Source organism: Octopus sinensis, unplaced genomic scaffold, assembly GCF_006345805.1.
Source record: "Octopus sinensis unplaced genomic scaffold, ASM634580v1 Contig08757, whole genome shotgun sequence".
Classification (NCBI taxonomy): Eukaryota; Metazoa; Mollusca; class Cephalopoda; order Octopoda; family Octopodidae; genus Octopus; species Octopus sinensis.
Genome location: NW_021831287.1, coordinates 121,069 through 138,913, shown reverse-complemented (window position 1 = coordinate 138,913; position 17,845 = coordinate 121,069). Strand labels below are relative to the sequence as shown.

Sequence of the window (17,845 nt, the reverse complement as noted above, 5' to 3'; positions counted from 1 at the left end):
TTTTATAAACTAAGATTTAATTTCACACAACGGAAATAATTTAGATGTATTTTATTTCTAGTTACAATTTTAATTTAAAATAATTAAATAAAATTTAATAAAATATTTTTATTTAAACAAGAGTGGGAAAAAAACTCATGTCGAGGTGGAACCTTATTGTTTACGACAGTGCTGTATTAATTATTAGTCATTTTAATTTATAAGGAAAGAAAAAAATTAGTAATCATTATCCAAATATTCTTTTATTTGACTGGCATTGGCATTAAGTATTCCATTCTCTACAAACACAAACAACCACCCTTACTTCCATTAAAAAAGAACAAGGCCACAGCAATCAACAAAGCACAATATAAATTACCCAAGAAGAACAATTCCATCGCAAAGTACCCCCACTTATCGACAATCATCCCAACCAAATAAGAAGCTCCAGCCAATCCCAAATTTTGGATCGACTGCAATCTAAACTTTTTTAATATTCCACTACATTCCATAGGCAGTCGTTAAATGTGACAATTTTACAATATAGGCCACAATAGGCCACAGTGAGGCAGCCAAAAACGAATAGCTAACACCCAAAATTATCTAAAATAAACAAAACAGACAAACCACAGGCACAAACGGAGACACAAAAGTAAAAGCAATCAAAAAAGTCCCCAAAATACCCAAAATAATCGACAAAATCACCCACATCAAATTCCTCCCAGTTTTATCAATACTCAGCCCCACAAAAGGCGAAGAAAATGCAGAAACGAGATAAATAAGACTAAAATAACTAAAAATTAATCCAAACCTATTCACAGTCGTTGCAGTGTCCAAAGACAGTTCATATTTGAGCATACATAATGATCTAAATCATAAAAAATACAAAAAACAGTGCTATTCCTATAAAGGGGAGTATCGCCACATAAAAAGTACAAATAATTCCAGTTATTAGCCAAAAAGAAGTCCCAAAGTGAATAACATCCCTCAAACAGACAATTTGTACATCCTTTGTACATGTTTTAATCACTGCCATATAAATACAGAAAATAAACCTCCCTTCCTTTGCCCAGTCCGAGTCATGACTGCCATAATGGCAGAAGTAAGTAAAGAAATGACACAAACAAATACAGCCAAGTACAAGGCTATGCCCAACTGATGGTAGCCCGCTTGGATATGACGGGCTAGTTTGTAGAGATAAAACATTGATTTCATACAGGCAGTGCTGCCCTGGGCGAATTATATAAGGAATTAACCACACGTGCAAAACTTAGTTGGAGAGCAAAGACAAAGTTGAGTTCTGAACCTTTAAACCAGAGTGCTGCATATGAGTTTTGGACACTGGAAAGAGTCTCTCCCCCAATCCCGAAAATGACCCTTCCCAAATACATGACCCAAATCACGTGGGAAAATCCTCCCGAAGCAAACACGGCTTGTCCCAGGAGCAGAAAAAGTATGCAGAGAATTCCTCCGAGAGGGAGACCAGTGTAGCGGTCGACGAGGAATGAGCCGACAAAACACATGAGGACGTTGGGAAGTGCATACCATGTGTAGAAGCCCATAAAAGTGGCTGAGTTTATATTTAAATCACTTTTTATTGTTGCTTGAATAGCACCGGGAATATCAAAGCAGTAATAACTCCCTGAAAGTTATGTCTTTGATGTTACCGAAGCTGCTTAAACATAGGAAGGGGATGAATGAGTATCGAAATAATCTTTTATGTCGTGAAATAAAGCTCTTATTCTCCCAGTCATCGTTGATTGCCTCACTGGACATAACCACACTTTATATCTTTATTTAAAATGTAATTAATATATTAATACAACTGAATTTATACTATTATTCTTATAAAACATGTCCTGTCAAAAGCGTGTGGGCTCGTGGAAAGATCACCGAGCGAGGATGAGGTCCTTGTCCAACTGCATCGGGGTGACGTTTGTTCCGTTTTTACCGTGGGCTTAATGGTTAATTAAAAAAATAAAACATGTCATAATTACTCGGTCAATAAATTGTCTAGAAAATTTGCCAATTCTTCAATATTTTAAGAAATTTTATAATTTTAGTGGAAATTGACAATTCTCTGAAGGAAATTTCCAGTGAATTTCCAGTGAATTTTAAAAAAAATTACTGAAAATTAAACAATTCCACAATCTGGATGGTCCTCAAGAAAACTTGTGTTTGATTACTATAATTGGGGTTCGCACTAAAAGAGACATTTCGGTGCCTTGTTTTTGTCTTTCCTTAAACGATTTTCCTTTTTTTCTTTGAGTTTTGATTTTTTGGGTAATAAAAACAATTCTATTCTATTTTACAAATGCAGTCAAAAAGTCAAAGTTCCCACTTGATGAAAAACTTGTTGATTGTATGGATTTGATAGAATTAAAAAGTATATCTTAGTTTTTTTAATTTTTAGCCGCATTATTGAACTGTGCATTAATATCTATACTATTTCAGGTTTAAAGTGAGTCTTACCAAAAGCAAAGTGGAACAATAAAATTATGTAATAAACCATTTCATCATTATTTAACACCGATGGGGCCAACCTCTGAATTCTAGCACTTACGGTGTTGCATGAAGATGAGTGATTATAAAAAAAGAGTTACTCATTGTTTCTACTACTTTCGAAGTTGAAACTCAGTTGTTGATAAAACTTCCTGTCCACACCATTTAAAATATTTTTGATGTCTGTTGCGATATGTCTTTTTATGCTAGCTTTATATTTCAATTGGGTTGATCATAGGGCTATAGGGACCCAATCTTGAAATTTTATTTCTGACGAATTCCTTTTTTTTGACAATTTCTTCAATTTCTGAATGTAATGGAGCATTGTTTACACTAAGGGTTCTCAACCTTTTTTTAGTCATCGACCCCTTGATTTTTTTGACCCCCCTAATATTTAATCGACCCCTTAAAAAATTTTATATACATAAATCTATAATAAATAACAATTCTCTACACTACTGGGAAATTGTAAGCTTCCCTGGCTTTTCGTAGACAAATTCTCAACCATTCGTGGACAGATTCTTTATTAAAGGATCCACGTTTCAATTCATAATGTAACAATCCAAAAGACCCGATACAACCAATGAAATGTACATTGGCACCTCGCGAACTTGTTGAAACGACACTAGCCACTGTTACTTTGTTTGAACGACCCTTTTTACGGGATATGTTCATGTTGAGATTTGTTTCATTCATAAATAATATTGGAATTTTCTCCGATTCATATTCCAATAATGAAATAATAAAATTTTTTCTTTATTTAATTGACTATTGCCTTCCTCTGGTTCATACCTGATATCTTTCAAAGAATAACAGGAACCGTTTAAGTGGACTTGAATGGTTTCTTTTGACACATTTAAACTGAAATTAGAATTTAAAAGAATTTTCAAAGTCACATAAGTAATCCTCGGGTTAAGTTCGATTTGTTCAGAACGATAATTTTTATGTTGATCAAGACATTTTTTTGCTTTTGATTTTTTTGCTGATCAGGTTTATCCTTTTTTTTCACCTAACGATAGGTAGTAGTTTTTGGAACATCGAGAGATTTTGTAAGTTCCCTCCAGTCACCATCTCTCTCGTAGGCCCCGATAATAAGATTTTTTTAATTGAAACTTCAGACTTTTTTATTTGTGCAGGCAAACGAATGAAAAAATGAAATATTTGCGCAAACATGCAAATATATAGGTTTTGCTTAGTCACTTTTGCAATTGATCTCGCGACTTTAAATGCTGCTTAGTCACTTTATTAAAAACAGAAATTATTCTTTGTACCACTTTGCTTTTGACCCACTTTAACTTATTGTAAGAGAGAATTATTTCCTAAGCAGATTTTTCTTAAATAATTCAAAAACTCACATGGATTTTTATCATAACTTAAGCAGAAATATATTTCAGATAAGGAAATTACATAAACAAATGTGCAATTACATAAGTGTCGACATTGAAGGGTTTCTCAAAAAAATTTAAGAACTTTCAATGTCATTTAACCTGGATGAAACTGGAATATACTACTTCTATCCAGAAGTATTTACATGACTGTTTGGAGAATATAAAAACATCACAGATAGAGTATTTATGATGTTATGCGCAAATATGTTTGGAAATCTTGAATTGAAGTTTTTATTGGTTAGAAAATCAAAAATGCCAAGGTTTTTCAACAAATATGATTATCTGTGTTTTGTTTCGTATTGCAGTTTTTGAAAGAGCATGGATGGCCGTATATATTTTTACTAACTGGATAATAAACTTTGATTACCTTTTGAAGGCAGAAAAAATTTTGCTTCTTATAGACAATTGTCCTTCTCATTGCTTAGATACAAGAATAATTCAGCCAATGGATTTTGGTATTAGTAAAACGTTCAAAGTGCATTTTAATAAACAAAAATTGGAGTATCTTACTGGATTATTGGAAAAATAAAACATGTCGATATATAAACCATATAAACATTTAAAACTCACAGACATTGTTCTATTTATAAAAATGGCTTGGGAAGATGCATCTTCGAAAAAAAAATTTTAAATAGCAAAAAGAAGAAAATTGGAACTGAATATTATTTCGATAAAATTTAATAATTCGGTTGTACTTATGCATGAATTTGGCTGTTTTTATCTACGAGAAGTTTCTAATAAATATTTTAAATTCTGAAATTTTCCATTTCAAAAATTTGTCGCAAATTCGACAGGAACCTAGAATGAAAAAAATAGTTTACTGTATTATTAATCAAATAATGAACGATTTTTGAGATCATAAAATATAACATTTTTTATTCATTAAATGAACATGGTTCGATCAATTCGATTTGAGACAACAAAATTACATTACCAAATAATTATGAAATAACCTTCATAATAAATGATTACATTTTTGTATATATAGTCCTGTAATATCCCATTTTGTATTCCTTCCCCCTAATGAATGTTTGCAATGAAGGAATTGACTGTATAATATTCAGACTATTTATCCATTTTAGTAAAGGACCACCAAAAGGACAACTTTACCCTACAATTGGAACGCATTCACAAAGTCCAGACTCAACTAGAATATTATTTTTCCGAGTTATTCACTAATTCTTAAAATTAAGTATCAACTTGGCATATGACAGATACATACCAAAAATAATTGACGTCGACGAGTTCGTTGAAATTGCACAAATAGTCAAGTTTAAGCGAATGAACAAGTTCAAAGCAACTCCCGCCGATGTCATTTCGGCTGCAGAACGTGAGGAGTAAGATTCATTTTTAGTCTCATCATTTCTTATTTTAAACAAATCAAAATCAAAAATAAAAGCTAAAAACCTCCCAATTGTAATTGAGGCCTACATTCTAGGCTTCGACACAGAACAAGTTAAATTATTGAATATTCAGAAATTATGGGAAAAACTGCTAAACCCAGCAGGAATTACAAACGTGGAAGTACAGGCTTGGCGGCAATTTGTTGACAAATGGGTCCTCTATACTGACTCGTTTGGCAAGGCGGTCTTCGTCTACGACCAACTTAGAGAAAAGGGGGTTTGTCGCCTTGTATTTATTCAGAAAATTCGCATTCGGCACATCTTTACTCCCAGATACAAAAGAGATGATCGGAAAGCGTCTATTGGTTTTAAAATGTAATATTTGGGATAGAAACTGACCCAAAAATAAAACCACAGCCGACGATGTATTTGGTCTATCCCGTCTATTACTATTCTGATCTGTATTATGAATGTTACGCAATCAATGATTTAAGATGGACTTGGGATACGAAAACAGTAAAATTATATTTTTAAAAAACAGAATTCCTGTTACCACAAGTCTTATCAAACTAATATTTTTGACCCAATGGTAGCCAAATATGACTGGAAAATGTCTTGCTATTATTAATTTTCAATTGATTGGTTTCTTTGAATATTTCATTTTTTTATAAGTACTATAAAAATCACGATTTATTCAATAAAACAAAACAATTAATCGGATTAAGGTTCCCCGTTTCTGATGGCGTCAAATACAATCTTAAATTGTATCCAAAAAGACCTCTCCTTGGACAACACTTCCCCGAAGTTCGGGAACATTCCCGGTGGTTGCTCAGCGTCTTTGGAGATGTTGATGATACTTCTAGACCTATAAAGAAGACCAATATATTGAGACTAAATTTGCCCTAGGGAATTGTGTCGGTACATCAAAAAAGGCTCCAAGAACCGCTGAAGGAGGCTAGATCGTCTGAATTTTGTTATTTTTGGTAATGAAGGTGGTTTTCTGATTCAATAAATAAAATAACTAAGATATGATGAAGGAGGACTTGTATTCTCTGTCCTTAATGCATAAAAAATGGGATTATTCGGGTCATTAAAGCAAACAGATTTTTTTATAATAGCGAAATACCTCAAGCGCAAATACAGCATCTAAAAAAACTGGGAAACTTGACTTAACATACTGAAAGAAATGTAGGAGAACCCTTTAATTGAGTAAATAATGAAAAACCATTGGATGCAATTCTCTTTGATTGTTTAAATGATCCCAACGTTGATGCTGTTGAATCCTCCCATTGGTTTTTGCATAGAAATAACCCAGGGGTTTCTGTGTTTCATACAGAACATTCATTTATTTTCGGCAATACTGGAAGAATGTTGATCGCTTAGCAACGAAGTTTGGTCGAATGCTAAATAGTGACTACTCAAGAAGTGTATATATTTATGCAGGAAGTATGCATATAACATTAATTAGAAATAAGTAGGGGAACAAGGAAATATCAGAATGAATAATCAAGTTAGTTAATTAGTAATATCCGAATTTTTAATTATGCACAATCCCTTCTGCACAGCATATTTCTTGATGCTGGATAGCGACAGAGGTTGCAATCTATTGTGAGTGAACTAACCCACCATATGCATTCCCGGTTCTTAGTCTTGCTCCGATTCCTGAATCCGCATCTATTCTAAAACTTTTGCCAGTTAATAATATAGTCAGCGGAAGATTGAAATTCGTAATACTTATATGAGAATATTTAAGTGTACGTTGTGGGTTGAGATCCATTGGTAAAAATGCACATTTTCTGGCGCGCATACATACTATACAATGAGTAACTTAAAATACATAAGGGTTAACGGACGACTAATTTTTGGCGACTGAAAAATGGCATATGAGGGCATTACACTGTAATATTAGTATGCGATTTTTACAAAGATCGTAAACTGATGACATTTGCAAAGGCCTCTACATCTAGGTAACGAAGTCCATAACACGAAAACAGACCTCTAATAATTCAAAATATTTAAATGTACATAGAGGATAAGCGATCCAATTTATCAAATGAGTTGTTTAGTATTTTCGTTAACGAGACTCCACCACAGATACTAATATTAATAAAATGATGATTACAATTCCTCCAAGTTAGTTAAATTAGAGAATATTTCTCCATTGGGAAAAGTAATGTCGTTCGCAATAATAATAGATTTTGAATGTTCGGCAACATTTTCTGCATTGAATTCACAATTTCTCAAAGATCTAATTTTAATTGAGCAATTCTTTAAAAACCTTTGTGTTAAATCACAGTCACTTTGAATCCCAAAGTGAACAAAAAGCAGCACAAGTGGAAACATTATAATTAAGCGTCAAATTTTATTGTCAATATCTCATTGGTTAGACATTGAATTAATACATTTATTAAACTGTATTTGTTAATATATATTACTTTGCCCTTAATTTTCGTGGAGATGAAATGGGGGTAGACTGCTACATTTTTGGTATGATTCTTGAATCTGTTTCATATTTACTGACTTGTTTGTGAATCCGTCGTCTACCACACACATCAGAAGTCTCACAAATAAACAAACATTTTCTCTCTTGGTGTCTCATTTACAGTCTTCATGGCAGGTTCCACATATTTGCACGTCTGCTCTGCCCTATTACTGAAATATCTACCTACTTCATTTGCAGCCCAACTGTGTTAATTCACCAATACTTCTTACACAATCAAATAAAAAAACTTTATTGAGTTTAGTCAAATAAACTTGACAGAATTGTGAATTCTTTCATATCTCAATCTCTTACTATATCACTTTAGAAGGTGACTTTATTTCCCACAAATCAAAAAGAAGATTTTTACCAAATTTCGTATTTTTGATTTTTAAATCAAAATGATGACAGTGCATTACTTGTTGCGTCATAATACTTTCTTTTATCTCACTAGCTTTTACAGTTTTAAGTAAAGTAAATATATTCCTTGAACAATTACTACTCTTTTTTTACTTCAGCAAACATACTCTGGAAAGCGGAGGTAAAGCTATGTTTAGCCGATGTCGAAATACCATTCCAAAAATCGCAAAATATTTTAGGAGTAATATACAACACCCATAGTCATTCTCGCAGCAAGTGAATAATGTGATCATGGGATGTATGAAGAAAATCAACATTCTCAGAGTTTTCCTTCAAAAATGCAGGCAGTTGACAAACCTCGCCACTCTCAAAACCGTCTATAAGCAGTAAATAGAACCCACAATTAGTTACGCCTGCGCAGCGTGAGGAAATACAATCAGCTACACCAATCTGGAAAAAATTTTCCAAAATTCAATAAGAATCTGCAAAACTCTAGAATAACCAAACGAACAACTAAATGTTGCCATTTTTGAGAGGATCTTGCGAAGAAATGAGGGGGAAGACACACACATTGACAAACCCGACGCGCCCCTATAGAAAATGTGCAGAAACAAGGGAAGAACGTCAGGAAAAAATGAGGACCGTCCTTAAAGAAACTGGAATCACCCGATTAGTAATGCAACCTTAAAAATTGGCCTTAGCATTTTCCCTTACGAATACATAAGTTAATCCACTTGTACATATTCTACAAGTTGGTATCAATGTAATTCATATATAGCTAAAAATTTTAAAAGGAACGACATTTATTAAAACGAAACAATTAGTCTAAGATATGATAGAGGAGGCATTGGTGGAGGTACTAAACGTGAACAAGCAACCCGAACTATCTAAATGTGGGAGGCAACACTTTTTTGGTTCGGTAATATCTCGCCAGACGGTGGATTTTGCTCTCGGTGAGGAGGAGTCTGTATTTGGAATCCTTGTCCGTCCTGTTTTTCTCGAGGTGTTTGCGGATGCTGATGGCCTTGCTGATCAGCGAGTACAAGTCCTCGGGACATTTCGGTGCCAAACCATTCTTCTTGAGGATCCTCAACACCTTGTTGGAGGCACACCGAGATATATTCGGCACTCCGTAGCAGTCTCGAAGTGTTACTCCTCGAGGATGTTTTCCATAATCAAACCTATTTGTGAGGGTTTCTGACCCTTTCTGGCCAGACGGCAGATTGTTGTCTCAATTTCCTGAGGAGTCAGACCCACCCATTTTGGACGAGACTTCTGGATTGGCAGAACAGAGCGAGACTTTCCCTTCCTACTCTAATCAATGGTTTCTCCAAACCCTTTTCCATACATACGACCCATGTTTGACAACAAGATATAACGTGCTTAATATTAATTATTTTTATTAAAATTATTTACGAGTTTAAATTCATAAAAAACAATTATTATATCAATTATAAATTTGGACGCTTTTTGTTTCATAATAAAATCTATTATCTTCATTTACACAGAATTATTTTATTAGTGGCATCGATAAAACTAATCATTGACCACCTTATCCGTACTTGTACTCAAAACATATGCAATTCCCCCTTCGACGATAGGGGTTGGAGACAGACAACCCTCCCGTTAGTCTTTGACAATCTCGGCATCCGCTCATGTTCCGACTTATCATTCCCTGCTTTTCTCTCGTCCCTCTCCCCGAGCCACACACTTGTCATATAAATTCTACGCTCCTTTTCTGAATTTTTCTTGGACACAAATGTGGCTCATTTTAGCGAAGTCTGGAGGGAACAATGTCTTGACATAGGATCGAATAGGATGCAAGCAAACTTTCAATCTGCTGCTCGAGTCGTCCAACCAACACCCCCGCGCTTGCCTTCTTTCGGCAGCATCCCCGGCCAGTTGAGTATGGCTTTGCACATTCCCGAACCCCTCACCCTCCTTGATTATGAATCGGTAAGGATTGGAATCTCTTTGCGCTTCGGAAAAGACAATGTGTCCCGCACGTGCGTCGTTGTGGCTGCACTGTTGACTCTTTCGGTCTTTATCTATTATCGTGCAGAAGGAGTGCCGGACGTTTTCCAAGGCACTCAGCCATGAATGACATCATACGGAGGGCCCTCGATTTGGCGGGATTTCCTTCGGTCCTCGAACCACCAGGTCTCGACCGCGGTGACGGGAAACGTCCTGATGGGATGACCCTTTTCTCTTTTGAGAACGGAAAAGGTCTCCCATGGGACGCAACCTGCTGGGATACTTTTTCTGCTTGACTTCGTGTGCTCTGGAGGCTAAATCTGCTGTTAAGAAGGCTGAAGATTTAAAGCTAACCAAATATTCTGCCCTTTCGGACGAGTTTTTCGTGATGCCAATAGCTGTGGAGACCTGGATGCTCTTGGTCCAAAAACGGAAAAATTCCTCCGCAAGCACTGGGCCAAAACCAGCGGTTCTCGATTGCCGTTATCCGGGGGAACAGTTTGGTGATCCGTCAGGCCGCTGGCCCTCCCATCGTTTAATCTTTTAACACTTTTTACAAAGCCAATAAATATTAAGATCTTGCTTATTTTTTTCTATTTAATGTTAAATTCTTGGATGATTCTCCAGATTTTGTAATATAATTTTTTAGATTTATGAATTTCAATATCATTCTAACTCAGCGTGGTTGAAAATGTAATCATTATATTTTGTAAATAAAAATTTATATGGACAAATTTCTAATTTTGAATTTTCTTTCTAAATTAATGTCTTTTATATATCTGTTTCTAATTTTGTTTTAAGTTTCCTATCGTATCTGTTTTAATTTAAATTTAAGTTTCTGTCTCTAATTTGGAATTTTACTTTTCACGTTTGCATTTTAATTGAAAAATTATTTTGTCGCTCCAAAATTTATATTGGAAGATTATTATAAGTGAATTAGATGATTATGCAAATATGTCGATATTTTAATTTGTTTGTTTTCGTAGAGATTCTTCTACCAATGTCAGTGAAAAGTTAAGTCCTAGCCTTGCCGACGATTCCTAAGATTACAAGGCAGAGAGAAAACTAAAAATAAAGAGAGAAATACCTGCTTATTTCGAACTCTTAACTCTTCATTCTAAGCATTGGCGGACTCCGGATTGCTGCAGGTCTTGGGTAGAGATGTCACCAAAAAAGATTCGACGCAGGTGGCGTCCCAAAAAGGGACTTGCCTTCTCTGAAAGGAAATATCCTCATCCCCGAGACGCTTACCGTCGCTTCGAAAAAAGCCGACAGTGTCTAAAGGGGAAGAAAAATCAGCCGACTCTAGAGCCCAAATATTCTAAACTGATTTTTAAAAAATGAATATTTCAATAAATATTTGTAGATTAATTTGGATTTTTTAAATTTTCGTTGAAAAAAATATTTTATTCAAAACGTAAGATTTAAAAAATTGTTTATATGCTTACTAAAATACAAATCTCAAAATAAAATAGAAATGATAGTTTAATTTTGAAAAGTTAATATTCTCGAAAATGAAAATTCCGCATTCGAAAATAAAAAAATCTCAACGATCGAGATTTACGTTACGAAACGTAGTTTAAATTGACTGTTTGAGCTTACTGCGTTCAAAAATGCAATTTCCAGATAGACCACACCAGCACTATTACCAAAACTTAATCAGCAACGACATGAACAAAATTCATATAAAACGACCAAAAAATGCATTTTTTATTTGGTCGACTGAAGCTCGAAAACATTTTTCTGCGAAGTATACAAATTACAGAAATCATGAAATTTCAAAACTGCTAGGTCAGTTTTGGAATGAAATGAACGAAGAAAACAAAAGACCCTACTTCGATAAAGCAAGAGAAGAGAGGATACTTCACCTTAAGACTTATCCAGACTATACTTACTGTCCAATCCGAAAAAGAAAATCTAAAAAATCATTCAAAAAACCGTTAGAAATTCCAAGCACTACTCAAAATGTCGAATTCGCTACATTTGATAAAAATATAATTCAATATGATTATTACTTTCAAAACTCAGAGAACCTCCAACCAGATATTTACTACACGAATTTTGACACGATGGAATATTTTGAACCTCAATCATATTCGACAAATAATGACTGGTATCCATTTTACGGATATAAGTACTGATTTATGACTTTCTTAACTGTTTAATTCGTAAATTTGCATTAAATTAGTTCATTTTATTCCTTAGTCGTTCTAATATTGACTTTAACATACAAGAATCATATATTGCATTCCGTTAATTTATCCTCCCACATTTTTCCTAAACTTAAAAGGTCTTATTTCAAGAATATTCAGTTGATTTTGTCACTCCCTATTGGTCCTATTACTAATTTCCTGAAAGTGTGGATAGTATACAGAATTTATAGGCTTTAGTTATAAGCAAACAAATTGAATTTGAAGAAAAGTAGTTTTGTTAGAGAAGATAAATATATAAATGAAAATAATAAACTGATTTAAAGTATGAAAGGGTAAAACAAATAGGATTCGCCAGTGACTGCACCCCGCATAGCAAACGAGTCACCTCGCAAGATTGCTATAGATATTCTCTGGTACAGCCAAAGGGTTTCCCGGTGGTTAAAGGTCTTCTTTCCGATCAGTTTCCCAGTTATAGACAGAACCCTTTTCCCAGGAAAGTAGTTGTATATAATTATAATTATTGACAAATGTTTTAAATATCTGCATAATTTAAAAAATGAAATTCAATTTTTATTTCTAATGATTTCATGCTAAGTTAAAATGCAGATTTTGTGCAACATTTAGATTTTCTTTGGTCAATTTTAGTAAAATACATTGTAAAATAATTGATTAGAAAATACAAGAAATAATCGGCTTAAATGTGGGCATTAACCAAGTGTCCAGAATTTTATTGATTAAAAAGTGTTAATTTTAATTTGTACAAAAATAAAATTTCAGTGCGAATATCAAAGATTCCTATCTTGTACTATCAAAAAGTACAATTCTTTCAAAAATAACATAAAATAAGGAATAAAACATCCAAAAATGAAGTAAATTAGGAGTAGAGAGAAATAATGGCCTTTAGTTTCTCATACTGTGGATTATTGTCCTTGTCCAACAACTCCCTCGCCTGTCGATTGAGTTCCTTGGAGGGCATAAAACAAGACTAAACATTTCTGGCCTTCTTCTGCTCGTAGAAGACGGCGGCATTGGCTCTGCGCTTGTCCTCCAACTCCTCCACCAAGTCGGCACTCTTCCAGCCAAATCGACGGGCCACTTGCCCCAACACGGTGAACTGCCGTCAGAGGGATGACCAACCTTGCGGTGGGGCTTCAAGCATACCGCCTTCACAGCACGCGGGAAAACCATTTTCTTTGTTCTCTGGAATCGGAGAGGAACTCCTTCGAAGGTGGACAAGCGGGAGAAGGCCTCTGATCCGCGGGATGTCCGATAGGGGATCATTCCTTCTCGTTATGCTCACTCACAACCTCGGACTGCCTTACGAAACATTCCCCCGGGGGCTCGGAAGTGGAGTGGTCCCTTCTTTGGGTTTGTGTTGGTTCTCTTGTGGAGATACGACTGGAATTTCACTGAGGATTTAAATGTCGGGACTACATTTGTTCTTCCTTTCTGACCCTGAGACGATCAGTTTCTCACATCGAAGTACCACCACTTCTCTCTTTGCTGAAAGACATCAAAAGGGCTCTCATACTTGTGAGGAGTAGTTTGGCGATTATACTCGCGAGTCTCCCTTCTATATGATTGCTGGCATCCACAATTAGAGGCTAATATTCCATACATCGAGGTATACCTTATTACTGTTCATGTCAACAAGTTATCACGTGGCTGATAATTTATTATTTTTAAATAATTATTCTTTTTCCCCATTATTTAAAGCTATTAATAATAACCTTAATTAATTTTCAAAAAATTGTTATGATCGCTATTTTTGGGAGTTTACCTGATAGCCAAGTCTGTGTTAATAACTAATTACCTTAAAAATGTATTTTTAATCTATTCCTAGTATAAACAGAGAGAAATGGGCTCATGTTAGATGGAGATTTCCAACCAACCTATAAAGTCCTGTTATATATTTAGTTCTCTATTTGTCGATTGCAAAAAATTTCTAAAACGTTTGATTTTTGCACCAAATTGTATATTTTTGCAAGAAATCGTCACTTAAATGAACCAACGATAAAATTTCATGTTCTTCAATATTGTCAGATTCTAAAAAGAATTTTCATCTTTCGAAAAAAAATTTGGCAAACAAATGAAGTACAACAAAAATATTCGATTTTAAAATTCAAGTCAAATCATTTTGACAAAACCAAAAATCAATTTATTAGTTTGATATTATACTTTTATAACTGTTATATTAGTAAGTAGTTAATATTCACAATTTAACAATTACAGTCGTATATATTGAAGAGAATGTTCAGTTCTTTATTTTCAGGTGCAGCCGTTGAAGTCGTCCTTTGGACATAGGAAGTCGTCCGTGGCACGGTAGAAGTTGTCCGTGGAACGGTAGAAGTCGTCCGTGGAACAGTGGAAGTTGTCCGTGGCACGGTAGAAGTTGTCCGTGGAACAGTGGAAGTTGTCCGTGGCACGGTGGAAGTTGTCCGTGGCACAGTAGAAGTCGTCCGTGGAATGGTAGAAGTTGTCCGTGGCACGGTAGAAGTTGTTCGTGGCACGGTAGAAGTCGTCCGTGGAACAGTGGAAGTTGTCCGTGGAACGGTGGAAGTCGTTCGTGGCACGGTGGAAGTCGTCCGTGGCACGGTAGAAGTTGTCCGTGGAACAGTGGAAGTTGCCCGTGGCACAGTTGTTGTAAAAAGGGCAGCTGAGGTATTTAGATAATCGTATTAACCTGGATATTGGCATAAAAAATATAATCTATAGCGGCATGATATGTCATTCCAACGTCCACTTCTAGGCAACATCACAACGCAGTCTTCATTTCTACGATTATTTGGTTCTCCACGATTCCAAAAGGAATAAACCAAAAAATATAAATTGCACAAAAACTTGTCTACGATTATACGAATCTACAAAATAACGTTCTCTTGCAATGTCGTTGAGACCAAAATAAAAATTAAATCCTACTATTCTAGCAAAATTATCTATTTGTTGTAAATAACGAATATACTTGTAATATACACTCTTATTGCATGAGAGTTAATGACAGCCAAAGCCCCCTTCCTTGCTCTACAATAATTCTGGGCGTCAAAATAATTCATTTTTCGATAAACAAGTGAATAGCACATTCCCCGATAGCATTCTGAATTTAAATTTAAATGGTCTTACTTAGTCCTACAACTGAGTTTATGGCTATAATAAACAATAAGTAAATCATTGTGTATTCGAGTGGGAGATGATAATATATTTAAAGGGGAGAACAGCTGGCGGTGTTTTCTTTTAAGATTTATGGATATTCTACAAGTTGAGACAATTTAGCACTATTTTTAAGTAACAGAAGTTTTAATAAATATTGGAATTAATATTTATTTTTCAGCTCAAATTCCAAAGTTTTATTAACAGTACATACCCTCTATTGCTCGCCAATTCTATTGCTCGCCATTTCTATAACTCGCCACGTTTTAGTATTAAAAAATTAAAATTTATTATTAAAAAAATAATTTTTCAAGACCATTCTACAAGACCATTCCATCAAAAAGTGTCTGCAGGAAACGCCGACCAGGACAAAAATTACTTAAAGATAGGTTTAACATTTTTAGCCAATTTTCAGATTTTCATTAATGCTTTGCGAAAATATGACTGGATCCGATAAAAGAACCCCTTTGATGATCGGGCAGTTTAAGAAACCAAGGTGTTTTAAAAACTTGAACGTTGATGAATATTTACAATACCGGAATTCTTCAAAGGCTTGGATGAACATGGAAATATTTAACGAATGGTTGTATAATTGGAACAAGACTCTCAAACAAAAACAAAAAAAGATACTTTTGGTTGTAGACCATTGTCCTTCGCATAGAATAACAATCGAATTAAGTATGATAGAAGTTTTATATTACCAAAAAACACGACTACTGTGCTTCAACCGATGGATCAATGAATCATTAGATCATTCAAATCTCATTTCAACAAATTTAAATTTAAACATATAATTGAACAAATAAACTACGGTGACGCAACTATTGAATGCTATAAAAAATTAACCCTGAAAGATGCAGTCTTATTTTCTTATCTAGCCTGGAAAGATGTGTCAGTGGATACAATATCAAAATGTTTTCAGCACGCCAAATGGGAAAACAGAATTGTAGAACCTATTATGGGAGACCATAAAATAAAAAATTTCGAACAAATTATAGAAAAATTAATGATCACAGATCCCATAAAAGAGGAGGAGTTTATAGACTTTACGTACTCTGAAAATGACGAACTTCATGAATTTGTTCAAAACAATAACTATGAAAATAACGATGAAAATGCAATTTTAGACAGTTCAATTACTGAAGATTGTGAAAGAAACAACTGTATTACACATCGAGATGCGATAAAATGTATTTCGGACCTCAAAAAATATTTTTCACATGACGATAATCTTGATGTGAATATGCTAGAAAGTTTATTAAAAATGCAAAAAATATAGAGAAAAGATCATACAAAAAACTATAAATGATTACTTTACTTAAAATTTTGGTTTTTTTAAATAAATGTTTCGGCTATTTATTTAAATGTTTAGATAGTTAAAAATTATAGAAATTTTTTGTTGATAAAAATAGGATATTGATTATTTCTCTTAGTCGCCAAATTTTGGCTTGGTCCCAAAAATGGCGAGCAATAGAGAGAAGACTGTATTTTACAAATAAAATGGGGTATATTCAATCTAAAATAATGGTTTTATGAATTAATAAAAGTTGATTATTGTTAATTTAAATAATTAAAAATGTGATTTTTTATGAATTAATTTATCTAACACAAAATTTGTTTATTTTTTGTGGTGGGTACATATTTTCTGTAATAAAACTTTAATATTTATATCTTAGAAATTATATTTAAATAAATTATGACTGAAAATCATATTAATTCCGAACAAAATTTGTCTCTTTTTATTAAAAGAGCTCCAGGAAAACGTCAAATCAAACACGTCCAAAGAGACAAAATACCCGAAATCTTACTCCAAGAAGAATCCGATGAAAGTGACAGCACGTGCAAGGAATCATCCAACATGGAGTCCTCTGATGAGTCCAGCGAGACCTCAATTCCCCCACAAAAACCCATAAATAACTCCCCAAAAGACTACGGAGAACCCCAATCACGGAATATTTCTCCAATTTGCATGATTTGTCTACGGTTTGGCATTTAAACTAACAAAAAGAGCCTCAAACGAAGAAGTGGTGGTGTGTGACTCCTGTGGGGTGTCAGTCCACGAAGAATGCTATGGAATATCAGAGAACACCTCCCAATGTGATGATGTGAGTGTCGAATCCTCAATCTCAACCGAACCCTGGTTTTGTGCAGTCTGTTTATTGGGCAATGATAAGCCAGTAGGACACAATTGGTCTAATTAGGTGTGTGCTTTGTGTCCTTGTTCGGAGGGGGCATTTAAGAAGACGGTTTGTGGGCAGTGGGTTCACCTTGTTTGTGCTCTGATGGTCCCGGGGGTGGCTTTTGACGAGACTGAGGGGGTCAATGGAATCTCTCTGCTGGAAATGAACTATTCCTCCTACGGTTTAAAGGTGGGGAGTCCATTTAATCCAAGAAATGTTCCCTGTGTGAGGATTGGAGATATTCTGGGACTGGAGTGACCATTCAGTGCGAGTCTGGGCTGTGCAGGACATATTTCCACGTTTCCTGGTGTTATTCCGTGGGTTAATCCCCAGTGCTCTC

At 34.6% G+C, this 17,845-nt stretch overlaps 1 protein-coding gene across 1 annotated transcript; it reads left to right on the top strand.

The window, feature by feature from the left end:
* Positions 1 to 11,638: 11,638 nt before the first annotated feature.
* On the top strand, positions 11,639 to 12,166 carry LOC115228002 (transcription factor SOX-10-like). The gene has a single exon (XM_029798681.1). The coding sequence runs from the start codon at positions 11,639 to 11,641 to the stop codon at positions 12,164 to 12,166; it is 528 nt and encodes a 175-aa protein (XP_029654541.1).
* The last annotated feature ends 5,679 nt before the right edge of the window (positions 12,167 to 17,845 follow it).